Genomic DNA, 26,208 nt, shown 5'->3' on the forward strand with positions numbered 1-26,208 from the left:
CGTCCATGCACTCGGTTCTTCGGTTGTGCTCGGAATCACTGCAAAATCGTGCAGATAATCTCACAACCAATTATTTATAGTTTAATCTCATAAACGCTGCCTTCAGGGTTGTCGGCCTCACAAAGGCGGCCGGGCAACGCGTCACGACTAACGCTCTGTGGGGAATAGGGTGCATCCTGCGCAGACTTCTAAGGGAAGTGGGCCGACATATGTCTGACAGCTCCCCGTCTGAGGAAAGTCCAGGAAAAGCCCCAGACAGCACAACAGTCACCAGAATTCGAACCCAGGTACCTCCCGGTCTCGACGTGACATGGCCAGCACGCTACCCACTCAACCATGCGAGCTTATTAGTAATATTATTTCCTTTAATTATTGCTATTATATTATTACTATTCATTTACTATTGTCATTATTATATTATTATCAAAAATATTTAATTCATATTGTTTATTGTTATCAATATTAAAACAGTGCCTTTGTCACGGGAACCAATGATCTCGGTTCACGCGCCCACTTGAGCCCGAGCCCTCGTGCGTGTCCTCAGTTTTGTCGCTGATCGCACGTGCATCCGCTGCCGGCCGCGGCTTTTTTTTTTGTGTGTGTGTGTGTGGGGGGGGGGGGGGGGGGGTGATGTAGGGGGAAGGTGCGGTGAGCCTGCTCTGGGGCCCTATTCCGAGCCGCTGTCGAGCGCCAGCGACAGTGTGAAGAGAGGAGTATCGGTAGGAGTAGACGGCGATAACGAGCACCAGGAGCGACACCTGCCACTTTCGGTATTCCCATGTCGCTTAGAGCGACAGTGCGCTCGGTTTGTTGACTGTCGTTAGATAACAAGACGCCGCGCTCTCAGCCGATAGTGTAGCAGAAGGAGAATCACGTTGAATGCCCCTTGTTTTGGAAGCAGACGACGACGACGAGTTGGAGATGAAGAACAAGTCTCGCGCTTCTCGCTCAACGCACGAATAATATGAAATTGTGTTGTAGTTTGTGATAGAGCACCGCAATTTATTCACGGAGATTTTGCTGACGACCTACACGCAATTAGAATCAGTGGGCAGAATTAGTCGCAATATTAAATTCCCAGCGAAGGAGCTGTCAGGACAGTGGCCTCCGTGGTGAAGTGGTTTCAATGAAAACGTTTCATTTGATATAAACGCGTTGTCGCTCGATCTAAACACCGGCGCCAACCGTGGTGGCGTTGATAGAAGCCACGCCAAGTAACTTGCAGCCGTCTTGACAGCTCTTGTTCCGCTTAACGACAGTATGACCCACTATAACGACAGGGTGGAGGCTGTCGTTCCCGTGAGCGACACCGTCGTTTACGGGCGACGCGTTTGGAGCGCAGGGAATACCAAATTCTCATCTCTAGCGTAACGTTGCGTCACATACCACGTGTTCTACCCCGAAAAGGTACCCCGTTCATACCCCGAGCGACACGTTCGCGCTACCGACATAGCTCGGAATAGGGTCCCTGGAGACTTTGTGTATCCTTGTCCCTGAATTCTTGCCATGGTCACCGATTCGATACAAACCTTGCTGGTTATGCCTTGTCGTATCCTAGAACAATCTGTAATCATATCTCCTTGATACACTCTTGTAGCATCTTGAAAAGTGCAGCAGCCTATGTGATCATTCGCCGTTTCATCTTCAAACTTATGAGGTTCAGCCAGTGGTCGATCTAGGGGGAGGGGGGCGGTTGGGCTATCGCCCCTTACAAAACATCGGTTTATACATGGGATTTCCCTCTCTCCCCTCCCCCACTGCGTGCTTCAACAAAGACACCACCCCCCAAACCCAGGGTCTGGATCCGCCCCTGGGTTCAGTTGAATGAATTTTGTCATCTGCGCCCAACTCGCAGTGAAATGCATCACAAAACCAGTCGGCGTCGCCAGACTGTCGCTTTAATGTTCTTCCCTCTATGGGCTCCCTGTGGGAATGGACGCTAAAATAAAACTCCTACTGTGTGTTAACTTTCACTTAGTCTTCCCGTGTTGAATAAATTTTCCTTAGACAACATAAAAAAATGCGCAGTTTTCGAAGGACGTCGTCCGTAAAACCACAGCTCTATACGCCATCGAAGATGCCCTCTATAGTACATTGAATCAACAGCAACACCACCATCATGAGTTGCTCTCCCCACGGAGTGTAGGTCCACCTCAAAGCACACGATGGCGTGACAACGGCAACATGCATGGTCCCTGTCGCAAACGACGCCATTACGTATGTTCTATTCACCTTTGATGGAAAGTCGTGGTGGAAGCCCTGGTGAAGGATACTCCACGAGGTCTGACTAAAAAAAGTCACGCAAAGTAGGTTTCGTGATGAATGTGTGAAAGTATGGCTTCCTGTGGACGAAAGTTATAAGACGTATTCCTATCAAGAATCGATCTCGGTCTCAATCCTCAGAGAATGAACGTTCTTCTACACTCTAAGAAAAAAAGGAGTAAAACAGGGAGTAATTGCAGCTTATACTCCCCCTGGACTGCAATTACTCCCCATTTTACTCTCCAAACCCGGCATTTAGTCCCTACATTTACTCCCCAGGACTGCAAATTGCCACTGAACTTCGCGAATTGTCTTCTGAATGCAACAGTCTACGTAAATATGTGCCCTTGGTCAGTCTGATGGCATAAGGCTGTATAACTCAGCCAACACAGCAATTTTCCAGCCACACAGAGTAAGAAACACTTAGCGCCTCTTTCTTCGCAAACTGCGCCCTATGTATGGCGCAAGATTTTTTATGCATTTCCATGCAATTCCATGCATTTACTCCCGAAAGGGACTATTTTTTGTGGCAATGCATTTAGACCCCAAAAGGAGTAAAAGTACTCCTTTTTTTCTTAGAGTGTAGAAGCGGCATTTCTGTGGCACTTACGAATGGCGAGAACTCTCAGACGTACGACGGAGGACACAGCGAACGTCCAGGTATATATAACGTATACAGAACGGTTTCAGCCAGTATGTATATAGTTCTCGTACTTCGGCCAAATGCATCAGGCTCGAGGCAACGCTCGATAGAGGCCAACCGGGACTAGTATATGGCACCCTGCCATTTCTCGAATGCGGGACGAGTGAAGACCAAACAGAGAGTGGCATCATCGTGTCCCATCAAGGTAGTGTAGAACGTTGATCCTACGCTCTAAAAAGAGGTAGTAATAGGCAATTGGAGTAGATTGGCAGGACACAACTAAAAAAAAAAAACGAATAAGAAAACAGATGATGATGATGATGATGATGACGAACAGAATTAAAAATGGGAAGGTGCGTAGCGACGAAGTGGGCCCCAGTGCGCCTACGTAGCGAAAAAGAAAAAAAAGAAAAGAAAAAGGAAACGAATTTGATCAGTGCTTTGTAACTTGTGCCTTCTATACGTTGGGACTAAGAGCCTGTTGCGTCTTTACGTTGTGCCTGAAGATTGTGAGCGATACTGCGACATTATGTTGTGACACGCAGTGTTTTTGTCTTCCTTCTTTGACTGTGTGTCCTCGTTCCTTTCACCAAAAACAGAGAAAAGGGGGGGGGGGATAATGTGGAAATAAGCTTGCCGTTGTTCGCGACACGCGACTGCGCATCGTCTCGACTATAGCAAACAAACAAACAAATAAACAAAAAACGTGAAGGGGTAACGTGAGGTATGTAGAGGAAGAATGAAACCGATGAGATCGAAGTGCACTGTGGGTGGGAGGTACGCAAAAACAGAACTAACTTCACCGCATAACACGTCCATATCCAGCTAGCACTCAGAATGACCTTGTTGTGTCTCCTGGTTGTTGGAAACGCAAGGCATGCGCCTGTTAAGTAACACAGTGCATATGCGCTAAGTGTTAAACAAAGCACTAAAAATATCGTAAGCCCCTCGTCCTCAAGAGACCTAGTAATATCATTCGAAGTGTTGGTTGGCCATGAGCGTGTTATGTAGTGCCTTTGCCGGAACTTCACCACATAGCACATTCTGTTTTAGCTAGACGGCGAGCCCTTTCATCATCATCACCACCACCACCACCACCATCTCCGTTAGCTTGAACTTTTTTTCCCTTGAAATTTCCTAGCCTGCTATAGCAGTAGATTAGTACCGGAACACCACACTAGGCGAGTGATCTTGGATCACTCAGGGTATAATACATAATCACATCACAGCTGACTGATTACCTCTCTACATGTAACTTCAAATTATGACATCTGATTAAGTTCATATTCACGGGTTAGCACTTAACCTAGGACTTATGGCTTTAGAGCATTTGTCAAGAATGCTCGCTAAAGTTTTGCCAAAAAAGCAAGACACAGATACTAAACAGTGAAATGCAAAGTGATACAAATTAAATCCGCAATGTACTTGATGAATACTTGAAGTACTTTGTACTTTACTTGAAGTACATTTGAAATTTGGCACTTTGTACTGTACTTGAAGTACTGATGATGCCAGGTACCTGGTACTTTACTTGAAGTATAATTTTGAGGTACTTTGCCCATCACTGGTGACCAGAGCATCAAACCGAACCGGAACCGAACCAAAACGGCTGCCGCCACCTTGGAGCTTAGCCGGAGCCGAACCGATTTAGAAAATTTCGGTTACCGTTCCAAAACCGGTTTCAAAGAGTTAGGAGTTCGGGACTGACCGTTTTTCACCTTACCTACTTAGTGCCCCAACCTGTTCCAAAAGTGACCGGTTCATGCGACATTTTTTGCAAGCTGTGTCTTCAATACAAGCGGAAATGCATGGCTGGAGGACAGCATCGATGGAACGGAGAAAACGAACAAAAACAAAACGACAAACGGACAAAACGGACAACCGCGCTCTATATATAGTTTCGATTTCCTGTGGACAAGCGTTCTTGTCACAGCTTTGCGGCCAGCTAGGGCATGTGAAGAGAAATAAAGCTTTCGGAACTTTCCTACCGTCTATTTTGGGGCATATACCTTGTGCAAGGAACCGGTACGGAACCGGTTTAGAGCATCTTGAACCGGTTCGGAACTCATATATGTGTCCTACTGGAGCTCAACCGGAACCGAACCATTGTGCCTGGACCCGAACCTGAACCGAACCGGAAAAAAATTCGGTTTGATGCTCTGGTCGTGACGTTACCCGCCTGAGCGTGGCCGACTACAGCAAGCAGTTCCAACACCACCACCATCCGCTGGATCTTTTATACGCTGGGCTTCGGCGTTTCAGAACATTGCAATGTACTGTACTGTCGTAGCACAAAAGCAATCGGTCACTATCATGTCTTTTTTTTTTAATTCACCAACGCTACTAGCCCACAGGTATGTCGGGAATGTTTTACATGTACAACATAGACACGCAAACAGGGAGCAGCGGTGCTTCGAGGTATCGGGGTTCCAACTTTCAAATGTTTCTTGCTTTAAAGTACCTGCGTCTTATGTACGTTTCGACTCAACGAAACCATTTCTCCATTTCTTCGCGGTGCGTGTCTAAAGAAACCGAGACACTACCACGTGTCATCCGCCACCAAAATAACACGAGATAGGAAAGAATAAAATGGTATTTCACCAATTATACAAAAAGTCCGTCAGCTCAATATGCACAGACCAACAAAACAGCACTGAACTTTCAAGTTGAAAGAAATTATAAAACACGAAAACGTTAATTGCACAGTCGTAGTAGCATAACTCCAAATGAAGGGGCACCCAAAGGAATGAAAGTCAAGTACAGCTGCCGGTGAAACAAAAGACACTGAAATCAAACTTAAAAAGGAAATGAAACAGGAAAGGTAGAATGGCATATACGGATACCGTCGAAAATTGGGTTCCGGTTTGAGGCGAAGTTTTTATTCGAGTTACGCGTTCCACGTTAATTTCTTTTTTTTTTTTTTCTCCAAATGGGAACTATTGCTGAACTGAAAACAATTTCTACCCAACGTTACCTTCCCCCACTACATAATGAAACATTCATATCAGAGCTATTTCACAGAACTCATTAAATAGTTCTATGTTCTAGCTTCACGAAGCTTCTAGCCTACTTCTTCTTCTCTCTCTTCTTCTTTCTAGCTTCTTCTAGCTTCTAGCTTCTAGCTTCACGAAGCTTCGCGCATGGAGACTGGTTCCAGTCTCGATGCGCGAGGACGAAGAGATTGACCAATGAGTATCTCGAGTAAGCTTTCGTTCGAAACACTGATGTCTACGTTTAAAAGTCTCCATTGTGCGTTCATAGGTCGCGCTTTCTGAAAATCAGAATGACGGTTTGTGCGTTACGCCACGAGGCTATTCAGATTCTTTTTTTACAGCGACAGCGTCGGCGTCGTCCACAGAAGGAAAAGCGAAAACAGTATTAGCGACGACGACAAGGAGGACAGCGTTAGCGTGACACTTGGTTTAAAAATAAAAACCTTAGGCCCAGTTTCACCAACGCCGATTAACATTCGAACGGAGATCAACTGTCCGTTAACTTGAATTTAACGCTTAGCTCTGCTTCACAAGAGGGAGTTATTGTCACTGAAACATTCAACACGTCACCAGCTAATGTTTGTAAGGAAGTAGTGATGAGACGGACGAATCCAGAATTTTCCAAATCCGAAGCCGAAGCCGAAGCCGAATCCAAGGAAGGTTGCGCTAATCCACGAATCTCGATTCTTTCGAATTCTTTCTTAAAAAAAAAAAGAGTTTGAAAAGCCAAAGGAAAAAAAAAACACTTCTTCTGAAAAGTGCTTTGAAGCAGAATTTGATTTCTTTATTTAATGTAAAACAAATTAAAGACTAGTTCACTTTCGGGAGGAAACATACCCATATACAGGGTGTGTGCAGAAAAACATCACCCGCATTTTTACATGTAACTGGTTGTCTACTTAGCCGAGGAACTTCCGGTGGCGCACGACGGCGCATTTATGCGTGCGAAGTCTGTAGAAAAATTGTGGAAGCCATACCCAGCTTAAAAAATAAACGGAACAACGAAAACGTCGGCTTCCGTGCATCAGAATAGGGCAACATGGTGGACAATAGGGTGTATGTGAAAGGCCAACGTGGTGCACGTAGGAGAGTTGTGTTCAAGTACCGCTAGGGGAGCTATCGGTGCATAAATCGAAACGATGTCACACATGGATGCTCATCGGCAGTACCCCTAGCGGTGCCTGCACATAACTCTCATGAGACCGAAATGCACTACCATGCACTGTCATGACCGCCCTATTCTAATGCATGGAAGCCCATGTTTTCGCGCTCAGTTAATTTTTTTACACTGAGTATGGCTTCCAGGATTTTTTTGTAGCTTTCGCACGCATAAATACGCCGTCGTGCGCCACCGGAAGTTCCTCGGCTAAGTAGACAACGAGTTACATGTAAAAATGCGGGTCATGTTTTTCTGCACACACCCTGTACTTCTTCCTAAATGTAATTTATTGAATATCTTGTTCATCAACTACAGGGAATACATAAACTCTCGAGTCTGAATTCTTTCCCAAAAACTAAGAATCAATCAAAAGCAAAACAATGTTACTTTTAAACTGATAGTGAGAGTTCCTGCTTGAACTCTCAGTCCAGAGCAATGTAAACAAACAAACAAGAAAACACCCGCCGGCCAATCAGACTTTTGGTGGACCCCGGAGGCACCAATTTTAAAAAGAAATAAACAAACGTGGTAGGTGGATTCGAAAGATTCGATTCACCGTTTTGGGCACTGGGACTCGGATTCCCGAATCTCGAATCCCTGTCTGGGATTCGCGGATTCGGTTGGCTCATCCCTATAAAAAGAATTGAGTGTTAACTTCGAGATTTAGCAAACCTTGATCTCGGTTCAAAGTTAACCAGCGTTCGTGAAACCGCGCCAGTCATTCTGCTTCAGACGCCAAGGGGATTCGGGGTCCCGCTGACGCACAAGCTTCGCGGCGAGCACGAGAACACGAACGGAAGCGCAGAGCTCGCGAAGACTCAGCTCGTCGTGCAGCCGTGGTCCCAAACAAGAGAGTGCGACGTCAGAGTGTCAACGTACGTGCCGCCGAGGCAGAGGCAAGGCGGACCCGTCGGTAAGACTCTGCAATACGTGCCGCCGAAGCGGAGGCAAAGAGGCGTCAGAGGCAAGCGAAAGCCGAAGGAGCCACGAAGGGCTTCACTAGGGAATTCAGGGAGAACACATTTGGGTACAGCTAGGACTGCGATCTCTTGTGGTTCAAGACTGATCTCACAGCGCTGCCGTCGACTTTCCATGCACTGCTTCGACTAGAAGTGGACGGTTCAAATTACGGTGCTGTTGCTCGAAAGGGGCACCGAATTGCAAAAATTTGTCCTCGCTGAATGAAACATGCCGTTGCCTTGACAACAATACAAAAAGAATCGAAAGAATAGAAGAAAGAACAAAAAGAATCCGTTGTGCCGTGTGTGATATATGAACGGTTTTCATCTATTCCGTTTGAAAGTGTATAGATTTATGCAGTTTCCCTTTCTTCTTTTCTGGATAACGCGTCCTGGAGTAGGCAGTCCCAAGTTGCTTGTTAGTTTATCCTTTATCTCCCTATTCTTTTTCTTTTTATTTATTTATTATTTCTTAATTTTCTTTATTTATTTATTTCTGGAACAGCAAGCCGACGTCTCGTTTGGCTGACCTTTCCCCCGTTTTTTTTTCCTTTTAGTTTAATAAATATCCCCCCCCCCAAGTTGCTTGGATCTAACATCAAATTGTTTTTTTTTTTTTTACAAGTCAACCAATCGATATATCAACGAAAGAAATCGCACGACTCCTTCTCCTTCTTCCTCTCCTCGTCACGAACCGCGATAATGCGGATCAGGCTCTGATTGGTCTCTTCAAGCGGTTCCTCCAATCATCGCGGGAGATCGTTTGAGGAGACCAATCCGAGCGCTCTTCGCATTGTCGCGCTTCGTGAGAAGGAGGGGGAGAAGGAAAGTGTAAATTGCGGTTTGGCTCGCCCATAAATTACAAACGACGCAGCGGCTGAATAGCGTTCCTTTTGTGTTGATATCAGGGCAACGCCATCATTTATTCCGCGAGGAGAACTTTGTTACACTTTGCCCCGCTGCGCCCCGTGGACTGATTTTGCTCATCCCAAGTGTTCTTTAACGTGCGCTCAATTCGCGCAGAATGGCACATTGTATTTAAAACGACAATCCGAACAGAAGCAAGGGCTTTTGCTGGAGACCTCAGCCGAGCTCAAACCGCAAATCTGGGACCAGAAAGTGGAATCATTACCGAGACACCCACCGATTTCGGTGAAATCCGAAACGACCGGAAGTAGTCATGGCGAATTCGTGCGGTCAAAATGTGACGAAACAGCCTAGGGGTGGGAAATTGCTAGCCTGGCGCCCGCGCCAGATCACGTGCCATTTGTTAGTTTTACTCCATTGGATCACGCTGGTTCATGGCGGCCCTCGTGTTCCTGTTCCGTTGTCCGCTAACTTCGACGTGCGGGCACTCGCGGTGCGGATGGGATGATACCGGATACAGCTGGACAACCCGCAGCGCGGCTGTGTCGAAGGCTGGCGCAAAAAGTGCTAGTTGGTGAATTTCTGGCGCTAGGAAAGCGCCACGAGCTCAAGTTCGCGGGTTCGATCATGGCCGAGGACGGTAGCGATGGCGGGGAGGTAAACATTGCTTCTAGCACCGTGTGTGGGAGATTTACGGCGCACGTCAAAAGAACCCGAGGTGGTCGAAATTATCCACAATCCTACCCTGCGGCACGTGCAGCACGTTGCTGCACCAATATAGGCTCACACACCTTATGTACATATCTACTCCAACTAAAAAGCAACCACGCGATTGCCCTATAAGATATACCTGTGCGGAAAGCTGTTTAGTAATTATGTAGCAAGACCAGTACCAGTACTGCGTCGCAAACCAGTACAGCGAGATGATTTTAAGTCATGGGAACACTCTGGAGATGTCGTTTTGTATTTCGTTCTCTCTTTCTTTTTTTTTCTTCCACTTTGCAGGCGCGTAGCATTCGTTTTCTTTTCACTGAGTAATCTAATTTGACATCCCAGAGGAGCATATGTCAAGCTCGAAGGAACAACAAGGAAAGTGCAGAACAAGTATTCAGTACGTGTTTCGGTTACAACGTTCAGAGATGAGAAAAAGGAACACGCATGGGAACACAGGAAAAGTACATTTTCGTCCCAATGGCACTCATACTTTTTCAGAAAAATAAAATGGAAAATTACGAACAACTCTCCGACGAAGTTGCCACCAACTGCACATTGCTCGTGAAGCACGGAGGATGTTTCTTTTTATTCCCTGTTAGGGCCGCGAAACAACTGTGGCTATGAGAGGCGTACAGATGTGGAACGATGGAGAGAGTGCAGCAGGAAGGAGTGGGGGACAAGGGGGAAGATAAGTTACATTACATACTACAACACTAGGTCTCAAACGATACGTGTTGACTACGTAGCCCTCAGAAGCAGGAAATCATTCTAGGGAACCACTGCTGCTCTACGGTACTTGGCCAAGTTTGGACAAGTTTCCCTTCCGAAAACTGCTTACATATTAAATAAACAAATTTTAAAGATTCCCACTCTCACTGCAGCTAAAGAAGCCCCACCGATAGTAACGTCATGATGACGTAAGCCAGGCGCACCAATGGGAGCGGAGCGCAGCGCACGCGATTGTATATATATATATATATATTGATATATTGTATATTGTATATACGAAGTGAGAAGTCCTCGGTAAATACGCCGACTTTACGCTCCTGGCTGTACGAACACGTGCGACGCTACCCAGGAATGACATGACAGTTCTGTTTATTGTGTGTATTATATGAATGAAGATTGATTGATTGATTGATCGATTGATCGATTGATCGACTGAACATTCCACAAGCCGATCACAGACTCTCCGCGACCTGCAGACGCTGTCGCACCCGCGCGCCGGTCGGTCTCCGAAGGCCCCAAAAACATTCCGGCCGCTCCGCGATTGTTCTTCTCCGCGCCAAAGCGCGCTGCCTGATTAGCCTTCTCCGATTGATATTTTCTTCTGAGGTTTCACGACAGGGAACTCCGGCATACTCTCAACACACCAGCTCCCGTGGCATCGTGGTTAGGGTGATCGCTTCCATCGAGAAACTGGGGAGTGAGACGGATTCGAATCCCCGCACCGGCTGCGCTATCTGGGGTTTTCCCTGGGTTTTCTGGCAGGCTTTCCGGACGAATGTCGGCACAGTTCCCCTTGAAGTCGGTCCAGGACGCATGCAAACCCCTCTGTCCCCTACTCCTCTCTCCATCTGTCCACGTCTGTACGTCGCATTAAATTCGCACGACATTAAATAAATAAATAAATAAAAAGAAATAGAAAAGATACTCTCAACATCCGTCTTCTGCTCTTGCCACGCATTACATCAAATTGCACAGAAACTATTCAACTTATTCGCGTCCGATTTACGGAGTTATTCTCGATTATGAACGTTGAGTAAAACGGCATTATAGTTTCGGGATAGACCGGGACAGATGCGTCACTCCATTTAAGGCACGCGAGCACGCACAAGGAGCGAGAAAAGACTTTCACGTGTGCCTGACATTCATGATTGCTTCTTGGTTACGGTGAAATGAAGAGTCGGCACATGGAGAGCCCAGAATAGCGCTACGCAGGAAATTGAACTTTCTTTCCCTTATTTGCAAGTGAAATGCGATGAAACGAATCATTTGATGCGCTAGTTCGCCGTGGCAAGACGGGACCAGACAGCTTTACAAATGACTTTCCTACTGTTTAGGATATTTAATGTGCCAAAGTACACTTGTGCAGTACAATTCCATTACAGTGTGGCACGAATTGAAAACACGAACTGCTTACATTGGCACAACTTGCACTACACTAGCTTCAGCGAGCAATATTCGTCATGTACAAAGAACGAAGAAACCCACACAAAGAACGCCACTCAAGGCAGTCAGTGGCAATGAAAGCAGACACGGCCGCGGTGGATAGTAATGACTATATGGATAGTATATGGATTACTATACGGATAGTAATGACTATCATTACTATATTATATTATTATATATATCATTACTATATTATATGGTCATTACTATATGGATAGTATTCACTATCCAACGCGGCCGTGGGGCGGTCTCTATGTGGGTTTGTTTTTTCTCCGTACATGACGAATATTGCTCACTGAAGCTAGCGTAGTGTAAGTTGTGCAGTGTAAGCATTTAGACCACCGTCGGAGGAACTCTCATCAAGCGTAGTATGCCTCATCAAGCGTAGCAAGCTGGGTCTCCAAGAAAACAACTTTCCTACTTGAACTGGAGCGTGACCTTGTAGTACATACCTTCCAGAGCAAAACATTGCTTGAAGGTTTGATGGAACGTTAGTGCTATCGGCTTTTATAAACTTTGAGGCAATCTGTGTCTCGTTCGTCAATTGGTTCTGTTGGTCGACAACTTTCATAATGAAGCCCCTATACGCTCAGGCAGTTCGATTTCACGTGGCACGGCTAAACTCGATTGAACGTTAACTTCAAACGTTCAAAATGCGCTCGATCGAGTTACGCAAGAAAAAATTACAGTACACGAATGCATTAATTTAAAAGTTGTGAAGAAAACTGAACAAGATGACCCTCATATAAACAGCTCTGCCTGGTGCTGCAAATGCGCTCTAGCGCAATTCACTCATGCAAAACTACAGCTTGCACTGGTTAACGGCTTGCCATTTCGTGAGACAGCATATTCTCGCTTCGATAAGTTCATAGTGAAGTGTAGCACTGCATTCTGTAAATTAGAGTAAATATTTATGACTGTAATATAGAGCGTCTAATAAACGCGCACGCTGGAACCCGATGTAAAGGAAAACGACAACCAGCGTCGCACAACAAAGCATGCGCGCGCCATCTGTACGTTCTACCACAGCTAAGGATTAGACCCTTGCGGTCTTCCGGCCGCCCAAAATCTCCGGCCCACGAAGTACCACCAACCCCACTATGGACCTCCTGCGTCCCGCCTGGTTCATCGTTTTACTCTGTTTAGCCTCACACAGCTCTGCAAGTACACCAACAACTACCACCCCTGCCATCACCAAAGTGAACGTCACCGTTTTGTACGAGGCCTACTGTAAGGACAGTTCATGGTTCATCACCAAACAGTTGTTGCCCACATACGTCCTTCTCAAAGATTACCTCATCGTTGACCTCGTGCCTTACGGGAAGACTAAAATGAAACCAGGACCGGACGAGTCATCTGTAACCTTCACCTGTCACCATGGACCAGCAGAATGTGCTTCAAACCAAATTCACGCATGCGCAATAGCGCTGTATCCCGATCAGGATGTTAACGTAAACTTCGTGGCATGTACGTTAAGGCATTGGAAACCAGAAAAGGCCATCAAGAAGTGCTGTAAGGAAGTGAAAGCTGACGCACAGAAGGTAGAAGGTTGCGCATCCTCTGCTCAAGGAAGGACTTTGCTTCAGAAGATGGGACTTCGTACCCTGAGTGTGAAGCCCCCTGTGACGTACATCCCCAGCGTCATCATCGATGGCGTGTTTAATAAGAAGGGACAAAAGAAAATTCAGAAGAATTTCAAGGCTGCGGTGTGCGGTCATTTGAAGCCGCCGCTCCCGAAAGAGTGCACGAAAAAGAGGAGGGGTTGGTTTGGACGTGGTTAAATGTCGCTCGTCAAGTCGGGGTGGAGAACACGGCAAAATTTACAAAACATGCGTCCTGGAGTGGCGGTGATCAGTATGAAAATAAAAACGGGCTGCCTGATTTGCAGTGGTGAGGGTGCCATTTTCTGGGGTGCTGTGTGGTTGTACGACTTGTGTTCGCATTTGGTGAACAGGAAGGTGTGAAGGACGGCAGAGGTTGTTTCGGATGAAGCTTAATCACGACACTAAGGCATCTTCTGTTTCCGAATTGTACTTGCGTATGCAGACATTGGACTGGCTTGGGAAGCGTTTTCTCCACCGCAGAAAGCGGAACCATGTCATCTGCCCAAGCACCTCGCTTGTGTATCTCAACTTTAGTAATGCAACTGTTTTAGTAATGCAATCGACATAATATAATTTTACTAAACCCTGCCATAAATATCAGAAATACCTATGCCATGGCGCAAGGTGTAGAGTCCTCGAAAGAATACTTGCAAAAAATTTACATCAATGGGATTAAACGTAAAGTTCATTAAGCTGTCTTAAGCAAACGCACATGACTAACAGTTATCGATGAAGTCTTTGAAATGATGCCCGAATTCTCAATTCGCATTAAAATAATTTTTTTGCTCATTCCTGAATTGCCTCTGCATCTGCACCAATTGCTTCTGCATCTGTCTTGTTGCCACTGGTTTTGTCTTTCGGGTGTTATCGTGATCGATGTATGAGTTGCCGTGCTCGTTTGCGGTAAGGCACGTTTTTGATCAGGTGTTTAAATTTCACAACTTCGTTTCAACCTATATGTGACATAATACCAAGAAAAACAGGGCTGTGAGCGTAAGCCAATCAACGCAGTCCACAATGTTTACAGGGTTCTGCCCTTTAATGACAGTACAATGTTTAAGGTATGTATCAATAGGTGTACACGAAATTTTTCAACTGGGTACTGAACTGGGCAACAAGTGGGCACACAGACGTGACAAAATGACGTAAACGGATTGAAAATTGTTCCAAGTTCTCACAACAAATGATAATGTGGAGTGACCAAATTTATCCCAAAAATACGGTGTTCTCTGGCGCATTTCTGAGATTATGGTGCGAGAAAATTGCTCCAAGTATACCATGTACCTGTATATACCGATCTGACGAAAAGGAACATAGGGTGAGCAACATTACATCTCGAGAAAAGCAAAGAAATACTATGAAGAAGAAAACACAAACGACACTGAACGATGAAGTCCAAAAACAAAAATGGTTCACAGGAATATCGTTTCTGGACCAAAAATGAGGTTAAGAAGCAAAGGTTAACAAATCTATTAGTAAGATGTACAAAAGGCTTGATGCTGAAGTGCATAAGACTTATGAAGACTTGATGTGGTTTTATAACCAAGACAGCTCATATGCTGGTGTCAGCTCTTTTGTAACAGAAATGCCTAAGAAAAGCACAGACGAATACCAGTAAGAGCGTGACTAAGAAAGAAGTGACTACCGAACGAGCGGGAATACCAAAGCCTACACTAGCTAACTCAAGAGCCCTCTCAGGGCAATACAGAACAGTATATACAAGACTTTTTGTGTGTTTGCAAGAGGACGTCCAAAGCAAGATTTATGTAGTTGAATTCGCTGGTCATAGTCGTTCAGGGCGCGCGCGGCACCTGGCGAGTGTAATCCTAATCAGTAGTTTGGCCGCGAGATTTAAAACCAGAATAAAATAACAAAACGAATGAGTAAATATGAGAAGAACTGACCTGGTGTCAGCGAGAGAAGGATTACAGAGGATGGCTGTGAAATTGCATAATAAAAAATCCATTGGATGGAAGAGCACCGCATCGAGAATGTTACAGTTTAATGCAGCAGTCCACGGTCTGGGGAGTGCAAGGTAATCGATCGAGCTTGAAAAACGACGATGGGAGCGACATCCAGCAGAACGATAGCGAAGAGTAACACTTTGCTGGAGAATATTGCTGTCAAGATCACATAAGATCTACAGCTTGGCGGGAATGCTCAAAAACCAGCCCGCGTGACCTCCTGGTTGTAATGGAGGTTGTGGAAAGAACTCTCTTTTCACTTCCTATTCCTAGCTCAGGAAAACCACATGTTGTATTACCCCTATAGCTCAGGCAACCAGTACATGTTGTATTCTAGAGCACTGATTTTCATGTACATGCACGTATTTTTTTTTTCTCGATATAGTTTCTTATCTGGACTCCGAAAGACACTTTTGGTTTTGGTTTGGGACAGGTCTGGAGGGTTCTATAGTGCATATAAATGCATGTTTTGCACATTGGTGCATATTTCGCACGAAAGTGCATGAATATGCATATTTTGCCATATTATTCAGGTGCAAGAGCTTACTACTTCTGTTTTATGGATCGTTTTTCTGGTTTCGCGACGACGTTGGGTCGTCTTCCGCGAAAATTCTGGTAGGAATCGAATATTTTTCGTGTTTCGGTGGGGTGAGATGCGGCGTTCAGCTCACACCCTGGCTGTTCCTTCCTCCACTGCATGCATGCCGTACTTCATCTTCGCCCGTTACGAAGACGGCCGGCGTTCGTACTCAACTTTGAGCTTCGTTGTGTATGTTCGTGTTTTTTGTGTTGTCCATGCTCAGGCTTGTTTCGCCATGAGCTTCGTCCGCCACCTAGCTTGTGGTTACGCTCTTTCAGCGAACACGGACGCGAAGCCTTCAGCTCTATGATTTATATCTGTGGCGCAGGTATTCTTTGTTGTGTGCTGCAGAACAAAGGAGGCTTTATTTTACCGCATGATCCCAAATAAAATACTCGCTGTTTTTCTAAGTAGGCATTCGGTGCACTGCTTTCGTAGCAAGAACAATGAAAAACATTGCATATATTGATTATTTTTACTGCATATTTCGAAGATTTTCAGTACATTGTTGCATGCATATTACGGGAGTTTTTAATGCATATTTATCCGCGCTTTAATTATTACGATGTAGGAAATTTCACGCCCCTTTTTCTCCCGATTGGAGAAAATCATTCGACATATTTTCATATATTTATAAAAATTATTCGAATACGTGAAAAAGCTGAAATGTTGAAATGAACAGTTGAAAAAGCTCACTCGGTAAATCGGCTCACATACATAGTATACTCAGCAGCATCAAAATATTTCTGTTGCGGTCGATCCCACAAAAAACGCCTCAGCATCTCGGCTGCAAAGGGGCTGACTAAATTGCCTGGCCGAAATGGTGGGGGTTGAAAATATATCCTTGCCAGCAGCTGAACCTACTTACCGTGGTTATGCCACATGAGAACCTGAGTGACATAAACTGAAATATATCCAAGTTTCAACACTGGGATCATAACATTTGAACCCTTTTTTAAGCAATTAAGTAATTCTCAAGGAGTGTTCGCCAGGTAGACCCACACTGTTTTTTATGTCCGACCCAGTCAACAACAAAAAATAAAATAAAAATAAAAACAAAGAAAAAATAAAGAGAAACCCACACCCAGACTGAGGGGAAGGAAATATTTATTCACCTAGCTTGTTAGAGTTGGCTGACAGGTTCTAATGAAAACAGAACGCCTAGAACCAGTAATGTAACGTTCTGCGAATATAGACTGTTTCATAAGGTAGACTAATAAAATATGTAGATGATTCCACCTGAGTCCTCGCATAAGGAATCGAAAAAAATAGAGTGAACAGCACACGTAGTAGCAAGACGCACCAGTATGGTTCCGAAATAGTTGGTTAAACTGATGATGATGATGGATAGAAGAAAAAATGGGGAGGTGAGTCAGGACTACATCGCACTAGCTACCTCAGTACACCTACGTAGAGCAAAAAGGGAAGAAGAAAAATAAGGAAAAAGGGAAAGGCGGTAAGAAGACCGATAGACCTTAGAACGCTGCTCGGCTTTCTCCGTACTAAGACAACATGGAACGATTCCCGCGAGAGAGAATACCGTTTCCAGCGACGCTGCACTCAACAGGGAAGGGGTTGTTACTGTTGGGCAAGGGGAGCTTTCAAACAAAATCTTTTGGAATGAAATGGAATCACCAGTTTACGAAAAGTTTCAGATGTCGCATCCACAAACAAGTCATTCATCAACGTCATTCCCGGAGCTTATAGCAGACGACTGCGATAATGGTTATTCGTTATCGTTATCGTTGTGCAGGCTGCGAGTGGCCAGTTCGTATATACACGTGGAAGTCTTACAAAAGTCTTCCTGTGTACTTTGAAGCGTATTTCAAAATGTTGAAGGCAACCCTGACGATCTTTAGGTTTGTCATTTTGCGAAAGCCCCGATTTTACGAATTTTCTACTAAATGAAACTACATATGAAAAGATATACTCACCCGGAGTATCCTGTTTGGACTGTGCCGAATATCACACACTGCTCCAACAATCGTTTCTCCCGTGATGTTCTTGCTTTGACCATCGGCTGCTTGCTCCGGAATTATCGGCAGAAAAATGTGGTTGTCTGGGTCCTCAAAGTCCTGGAGCTTAGCATCAGGTTTCAACTTGTTCGCGACGTCTTCGATAACGTTGTCCATTACGCTGGGAGGTCTGACGAAGCCCTTCCATGTACTAAAGGTCTTGAAGGCCGCCAGAAAACGGTCCACATTTCCTGCGTCCTCTGATTTCTTTTCGGACAATGGAAGAACTTTGCTATTCATTTTTGGGGACTGGAAGACTCCGTTACTAAGGTCGGCTGAGCTGATTCGAAACGTTGTGTCTTAAGACGTTCTGGAGAGGTGCCAACGTTAGGGATGGTTATGTCGCTGACTTGCTGAAGTCAAGGTACTTTACTCTCGTATCCATGTCCCGAAGGGGCTGTTTTGCAGGAATATGCTGGACTACTACAGTGGCGACTGTGATAGTTCGAAAATCTTCAGGAAACGGTAGTTTGGAAAGGCTCTAAAAGAGTGCTTCTTTTGATGAATTTTCAGTTAACTTGGCTGATGGATGTGTGGACCTGTTCTTATGCGTGCCCTGCAAGGATAAAGAGCATCAGTGCGCATTATTGCAGTACACGAAGGACTCACTATTACAAATAATTCTGACCCACATACTGCGTATTTTATGGCGCAATACGCTGCGTGTAACGCACTAATTACTCCTAAATTTTGTTTCCTCAGCTTGCGCAGGAAATGTATCTATGGAAGTTTCTTGGTGTATGGTTTCACAAGCATTCACCACGAAATGTGCACGTTAGTTGGCCATGTAGCATCTGAGTTTTCTCGTGCAGCTGGGTGGTCCTATAAAAATTATCATTTAATACCAGTGCAGTTGAAACATTGACTACGTTATCCTTTAGTATACCCGAAACTGACTTAATATAATGTAGTTATTGGAAGAAGAAGAAATCAACAATTACACAAAAATTCCCAAATTCCAAATAGCGTGGAGTTCTTCACTTTGAAAAAAAAATCAAATTTTTGTTCCTCAACTGCTCTCCCTTTTTGTTTTTACAAAATGCTACAGTTTAAAGGTTAATGCTGTCCGTAAGCCTGTCCTTTACCTCAGGGCTATGAACAATTAACAATAGCAATTGGACATTACATATCAACTCAGACAGTAAAGAGAACATTGAGCTCCGCAACAACGACGTAACTTTGTAAAATGGACGCTTGATCATCAGATGGCATATTACGATACGGAAACAATCCCATGGATTTCAATAATATAAAGCACCAGGTAAAAGATTTACTCATGTATAGCATATATATCATGTACTTTGCACACATGTCAGTGAATATCAACGCCTTTTCTGCGCGTTTATATGTGCGTATCTTTTCTTGATCTTTCTGTATGTATGGTGGATCGTCATAATGTTAATGATTGTCATTGTATGCCTCCTGTATATGGCTGGCAATGGGCTCCGAAACCTCGTCAGGCTGAGGCGTTTCCTTCCAGAGTCCCTCAGAGAAGTATACCACGCAGACTAAATGAAACTTCAGTTTGGAACACACCAATCATCACCATCAAACTAAAATTGTGTGTTAAATTTCGGTACTTGCTCATTGCTTACGGCAGTCGCATCGATCATTCGGAAATGACGTCGCGACAGAATTGTGATCTGAGTGACGTCGCACATGTCGCGGTGGGGCCAATATGCCCTTTCCCCATTCCCTTAATGTGTTTTATCGTGCAATAAAATCCAAGCCGACATATCAATAACATTTTACGCAATGAGCCTCTTTCAAGCTTTCAAAAACGTCACTATATTTCGGGACACTCGAAACATGTCTAGAAAAATGGATGGGTGAAGGGCATAGCGAATGTGCAATTGAGGTCATGCTAGATCGTAGCGTTTGCAAAACACACACACGGGCCGGGTCCGCCGTAAATGAGGCGTGTCAGCCTCAGTAATAGATCAAGACACCGCAAACATAGACGTCATCCGTTTGATGTCTCCGGAGAAATCCAAATATCGATCCCATTATAGTGTTGGTTGCGTCGTCTTCACACAGAGAACAGGAACGGTACCTGCATGATCCAATACCTGCTTTTCAACTCTCCGTGCTAATATATTGCTAAAGCGTCCGTAAGTATCGTGCAAGGCAGGGAGTTATAGCAGGCAAGGGAAGACTGAGGCCCATTTGAATCTGAATGCGAAAGGAAGTGCAAGGAATAAAAGAATTTGGCAATGATCCACAAGTTTAGCAATCATCCAAAATTGTATGATGACTAGACATTTTGGCAAGTCCTTTAATTGTTTCGTGTTTAGTGTGGTGGGTCGGTGTGTGCGGGGGGGGGGGGGGGACACATGTACGCTTGGTAATTACTCCCTCACCCACCCATATCGGTATCGTATTTACATCCGGGGTTATACCTGTGCAAGAGCGTCGTACAGCTTAGGTCACACTTCTATGGAACACGGAAGCGTGGTCTGTGACGAGATTCGCGCACATGGTGACAAGTGATGACGCCCGCACTCTGAAAACAAACTTCACCGCACAGCACGCTCGGCACCAACCGCCATGCGGAATGAGATCGTTCCCTTTCCTGTTTGGTTGAAAATGGAAGTCGTACGCATAAATTTGCATAAACGTTAATTACCACAAAAGGGCGTACGCTCCGTTGTCCTCCCAAAATCAGAAGCGATAACTGTATCAATCGGCGCAGTGTTTGGAGCAGAACTCGGTTTTTAAGTGGTCGGACTGTGCATTACGGCAGCCGGGAACGGGTCGCTGTTACAATCCACGTGCTAGAGATCATTGCCAGACGCATCCACGAAGAAAATATCAAGCTGTTGCGAAACTGAGACAAGAACCACCATTCACACGTGTTCGCCATCCGGAACGAGCAGACGGTGGTTGACCCACCAGGTTCATACCCCGTCAATAGATCTTCGAGTCTCGCAAGAGGGCGCACGTTGTAGCGAAGAATGATCGGGGCTGTACAGTTCGCAATACGTGAAATTTATATCCGCGCCTGCTCATTTTCCATCGAGGGAAGACACGTCAGAGGGCACGTTACGCATATGCCATTCAGTTTCTCGGGTGAGACTGCAAGTGGGCGTTGAATACGGGCATCGATTCTGACTTGTAGCTGCAGAAAATGCCATTTGCCTATATCGGTTCGATAGTAGTGCACTAGGCTGAACGCTTGAACGCAATAAAATATGGATGCATTACCCTTCATATATCAATGCCCTTCGGACAGCAGTAACGCCTCGAAGAAGGAACCAGGCCAAAATGTGTGCGGAAGGCATCACGTATGCGCGTCCACTATAATGCGTAATTGAATGTACATCATCCTGATTTTGCTGGTGGAAACGGCAGTACCACAGAAAACCATTCTGAGTTCCGGGATATGTAATCTTTTTTCGGTTCAGCACAGGGCTCATTTATGAAGATCGAGTTACCCGTACAGCGACTTACAATTGTCTTGTAACGTGTTCGCGTACCGGTTGCTGCCGAAGACGTCAGCAATTTGCTGGCGTGGTACAAGTTGCTCAGATACGTCGTCTTCCGCAACGGACATTGCGCGGTGTTTGGACATTTCGATGGACGTTAAAGAACCATCACGTGGGCAAAAATAACGCATGCATTACTTTTTGCCCACGTGAGGGTGGCAGCCATGACGTGACTCATGATGATGATGACGATGGGAAGACGAAAAATCGGGACGTCGGCCAAGACAGGATTCTGCTGGCTACCCCAGCCCCGGCGCAACAGACTAGGTAGTTAGTGTGTTAGGTATTTAGAAGCATATAACAATACAAATGAGAAGAAATCGAAGGTATAGAAGGAACACAGATGGAGAAGGAAATGGGAGAGGGGGTTTACTGATGAGAATCACCAGGGAAAAACACATGCACTTAAGCCACAAATTGACTATCAGGTATATTTCTTGAAGGAAATGCTCCAGTGCTTGCAACCATAGATTGAGAAGTTACCCGTAAAAAATAACTCGTTACGAGTTAAGTTTCCGTATGAAAAATGTAACTAAGTTAATAACGAAGTTCTTCATCCAGAAATGTAACTGGCAGTTACTGAGTTAAAAAAAAAGAACGAGTTACTTCCAAGTTACTTCGGACACAAAATAGCATTACGCAGGTGCAGCGCGCGTGAGCAGTTGAGTTAGACCTTGAGTTGCTTGCGGAGGAGTGTAACACGCTTAGGTCGTTTCCCTCTATGTCCAACATTAGACCTCTCCCTGTTTGTAAACAAATGACCTCATAGTGTTCGACAGCTCCACAAATTTGGTAGAGTTGAACTACACTCTTAAAAATGAACTTCACCATTTTTGTGACACTTATGCTGTTCATAATAGTCACAAAAAATGCGTACGCCTCCCGTTTTCAACAAATCGGGGCAGATAACGATATCATTCGAGATCATGGTTGGCTAGGAGCGTGCTATACGGTGAAGTTCATTTTTAAGAGTGTACGCTCGAAGCTAGAGGTGAACAAGGTCGCTACGATGATCCATGAAAGGGTGATGGTGGTTGTGGTGATGTCGAAAACCCCTTGCCGTATTTGGCCTCACACACTGAAAGGGACGCGTCCTTCGGTCCTACTTTTCTTTCAATAGGAGGCAGCGAACAATTGCCCGTTTGTGGAACCCAGCCCTCTTCTTCCGATTTGGTTTCAGTCTGTCTACCAACGTCTTGATGACGTTTCTCTGGTACAAGACTATTCGAACGTTATGCATCTTACTCCTTCTGGGCGTAAAATGCTTCAGCTTCATTTCCATGGCAGCTGTTCTTGCTTCCTGAATAAAATACTGTCATTGATTGGATGTCACGTTTTATGGCAAAAAAAAAAAAAAAGAAGTGCCATGAAGGAACCGGAGGGAAACCAAGAAAACATGTGGACGTGAGGGAAAAGCGAATTAAAAGTAACTTGGAACTTAACTTACTTTGGCAAAGTAACCTGAAAAAGAAACGAGTTTTTCTGAAAGTTACCCGGGCGCAAAAGTACCGAGTTAAGTTACAAGTTACCAAAAAAAGGAACTTAGTTACAGTAACGAGGTACTTGCAACGCGTTACCTCGAACTCTGCTTGCAACACAGCTTGCAATAATTTTGGTGCTGCGGTGGGCAACGACACAAACTTTCTTCATGGCCTAAGTTGCCTTTGCGCCAGTAAAATCCTAATCAACAAACTTCCTTCGACATCAAATGGCCGGGCTGTCCAGGCGAGCGATGTATCGAATTATCGATACCGACTTACTGGTATCGCTTACTATTCTGTTGCTTATCCGTTGTTCAGTGTTAATGAATTTATGTAGCCACATTCTTACTCGACGCAAATGTGATTCAATGTGTGCTCCTTACAGATTATGTCGTGAAAAAATTGAGATAAACGCTTCAGCGGCAGCCCAAGAGAAAAAGATATCAAGCGAGGCTGTTGTCGAGAAGCGCAGAAGGAAGATCGTACGTGGTAACGATAATTCGGTACTGAACAAGCGCAGAAAGTTGGGCTATAGTTGGTGAGACAGCATACTGCAGATGTTGGGACGCGGAAGACAGGGACAGAAGGAAGCTCACAAATACAAGCGTCACTCGCAACTAGTATGTTTTGCAGGAAAATAATGCTTTAAGACACAACCGGTAGGTGACACGTGAAGAGTTATAAGCCTCAAAACGTGCTGATAGACGCACGGCTGCCAGAACTAGCGGAACGGCCGCAATTAGATCAGCACTCGAGCGTTCATGTAACCACACAGTTAGAGCAGCCTTAGAGGGTCAGTACCTACGGTTGGTTGACGCGGGGTATCCTGATCATATCATCACGAGCATTGCTGAGAGACTGATGGCTTCGGTACTGTCAAAACGGGATACGGTGCGGCAAAGGCCACCTGGTAGACCAGTCATTTTGCCATATGTCCATCGACTATCCCACAATATCAAGAAGGTAGCCAATAGGTACCAGGTCCCTACGGTCCTTTCGGCCCCCCACAAGGTAGGTGGCCTCTGTGGCATGGTCAAAAAAGTTGAACGGGGGGATATGTGTGATATTGCTCATTCCCAGCAATTCGTGCCCTGTTCTTCTGGTGTTATATACAAAATTCCTCTCTCGTGTAATAGAGTTTACATTGGCCAGACGGGCAGGTGCCTAAATCTCTCGGAGAACAAGGAGCAGTCTAAACAAGGACAACGACACAAGAAGACACACAAACAGAGGCTCCACTATCAACAAGTTTTTACTGAACAACACAAGCACATTTATAACCAATGGTAAGGACGGGAAAACTGGGCAAAACGGAAGACACGTGGGGCCATATACACGAGGAACAATCAGATCTAACTACTCACTTCCAGCCTTCAGTCTGCATTCCAAGAACCCAAACTCTTCCCTAGTTAGCGATATTGACGGCTCACTGACACATTTATCATACCCGTACTTCATTATCAAAAAGGCCTCGAAAATTTCTCTTTCATTCTTGGAGTTAAATCGTCCTCTAATCTTTGTTCTCGGAAACTCCGGAACGCAACCGCAGACCCTGACATGTTCATGCAAGGTACCCCCACCCGTCTTATTTACACAATTCTTATGCTCCATTAGACGGGTGGGGGTACCTTGCATGAACATGTCAGGGTCTGCGGTTGCGTTCCGGAGTTTCCGAGAACAAAGATTAGAGGACGATTTAACTCCAAGAATGAAAGAGAAATTTTCGAGGCCTTTTTGATAATGAAGTACGGGTCTGATAAATGTGTCGGTGAGCCGTCAATATCGCTAACTAGGGAAGAGTTTGGGTTCTTGGAATGCAGACTGAAGGCTGGAAGTGAGTAGTTAGATCTGATTGTTCCTCGTGTATATGGCCCCACGTGTCTTCCGTTTTGCCCAGTTTTCCCGTCCTTACCATTGGTTATAAATGTGCTTGTGTTGTTCAGTAAAAACTTGTTGATAGTGGAGCCTCTGTTTGTGTGTCTTCTTGTGTCGTTGTCCTTGTTTAGACTGCTCCTTGTTCTCCGAGTCATGTACCAACAAGCCCATCAAGCTACTCTAGTCAGGTGCCTAAATACTAGACTACGTGAGCACTCCTCCAGCCTCAGAAATCTGGCATACCATTGCGATAGATGTGGTTGTGATCCGGATTTTCGGGGTACCACTGTCCTAGGGAGGGCCAGACCTCAAATTACCCAGGAGATAATAGAAGCGCATCACATACTTTCGGCGGGGGAAGGCAAGTGTGTCAGTCAACCATCTCTAACACTTTCTGATAAAGAACTTGCCTGCCTAAGTACCTAATTACGTCCTTACTATCTACTGGCAGCCGTGCGTCTATCAGCACGTTTTGAGGTTTATAACTCGGCACGAGTCACCTACCGGTTGTGTTTTAAAGCATTCTTTTCCTGCAATACATACTAGTTGCGAGTGACGCTTGTGTTTGTGAGCTTCCTTCTGTCCCTGTCTTCCGCGTCCCAACATCTGCAGTATGCGATAATTCGGTACAATCTTGTCTGGCTTCTTCGATGATTGTCGTATCTAAATTTTTGTCTACTCCGTTGCTTGACAAAATTAAAATCGTAAAATGCACCTTGCACACGACCGCTAAGTTTTCTACAAAAAAATCAAGAGAGACAGAGAGAGAGAGCCTACCTTTGTCGAATGAGGAATCCAGCAAGCTCCTGTTTATTACACTCGCACGTTTAACTAACTTTTCAGCAATGTAACGCAGTCAAATAGTGAAAATAACGCATGTTTGTTTCTTCACACACGTAATCCGCGCACAAGCCGCAATTGTGAATTCCGAGGAAGCGTCGTTTCTGAAGCGAACTTTTCGCGCAGCTCAGAGGACAGACAAAACGCGGATGAGACGCGCTTCGCACGGGCAAGCGAAGGAGAGTCATCTCCTGCTCTCATTCCCTTTCATTCTCCTCTCTTTTGCAACAAGTGCATCATGGGTAATGCGCTCTGATGCCGGCATGACTTGCTTTCTCTGAGGCACTATGCACTATCTGCGCGTTATCGTCGTCTTCGCGACGCGCAGTGCGTCGTCACATGAAAAGAGACAGATGGAGACCGCTAATTGAAGGCTGACGGGAAGCGATGACAGGGAGATTTTTGCTATTTACGGGTCGGGAAAATTTTGCTCGTGTTAAGCCGCTCCAAGGCTTAATGTACGACAACCGGGAACGAGAACACTATGCCAGTGGGAAGCAGCTCTGATTAATCTCGTTAATCTTACTTCAGAGTTCCCAAAGGGTCCTTGCAGACATTACGTAATTGGATGACAGCAGACGGGCCCACCCAACAA

General features: G+C 45.2%; 2 protein-coding genes across 3 annotated transcripts in view; one reads left to right on the forward strand and one right to left on the reverse strand.

The window, feature by feature from the left end:
• The window catches only part of LOC135399297 (transient receptor potential cation channel subfamily A member 1-like), a 187,879-nt gene extending 162,231 nt beyond the window's left edge, over positions 1–25,648 (reverse strand). The window contains exons 1-2 of one of the 2 annotated variants that reach the window (XM_064631143.1): positions 25,551–25,644; positions 17,852–18,488 (exon numbers count right to left, since the gene is read on the reverse strand). In XM_064631143.1, coding sequence (XP_064487213.1) covers positions 17,852–18,172 — 321 coding nt within the window. In that variant the 5' untranslated portion in view covers positions 18,173–18,488; positions 25,551–25,644. Of the gene's footprint in view, positions 1–17,851; positions 18,489–25,550 lie in introns of both variants that reach the window. The other variant, XM_064631145.1, reaches the window with a different exon arrangement.
• LOC135397672 (GILT-like protein 1) lies at positions 12,730–13,650 on the forward strand. Its single transcript, XM_064629284.1, has one exon. It carries the CDS (start codon positions 12,870–12,872, stop codon positions 13,548–13,550), a length of 681 nt encoding a protein of 226 aa, XP_064485354.1. The 5' UTR covers positions 12,730–12,869; the 3' UTR covers positions 13,551–13,650.
• Positions 25,649–26,208: the final 560 nt, after the last annotated feature.

This window comes from Ornithodoros turicata, chromosome 6, assembly GCF_037126465.1.
Source record: "Ornithodoros turicata isolate Travis chromosome 6, ASM3712646v1, whole genome shotgun sequence".
NCBI lineage: Eukaryota > Metazoa > Arthropoda > Arachnida > Ixodida > Argasidae > Ornithodoros > Ornithodoros turicata.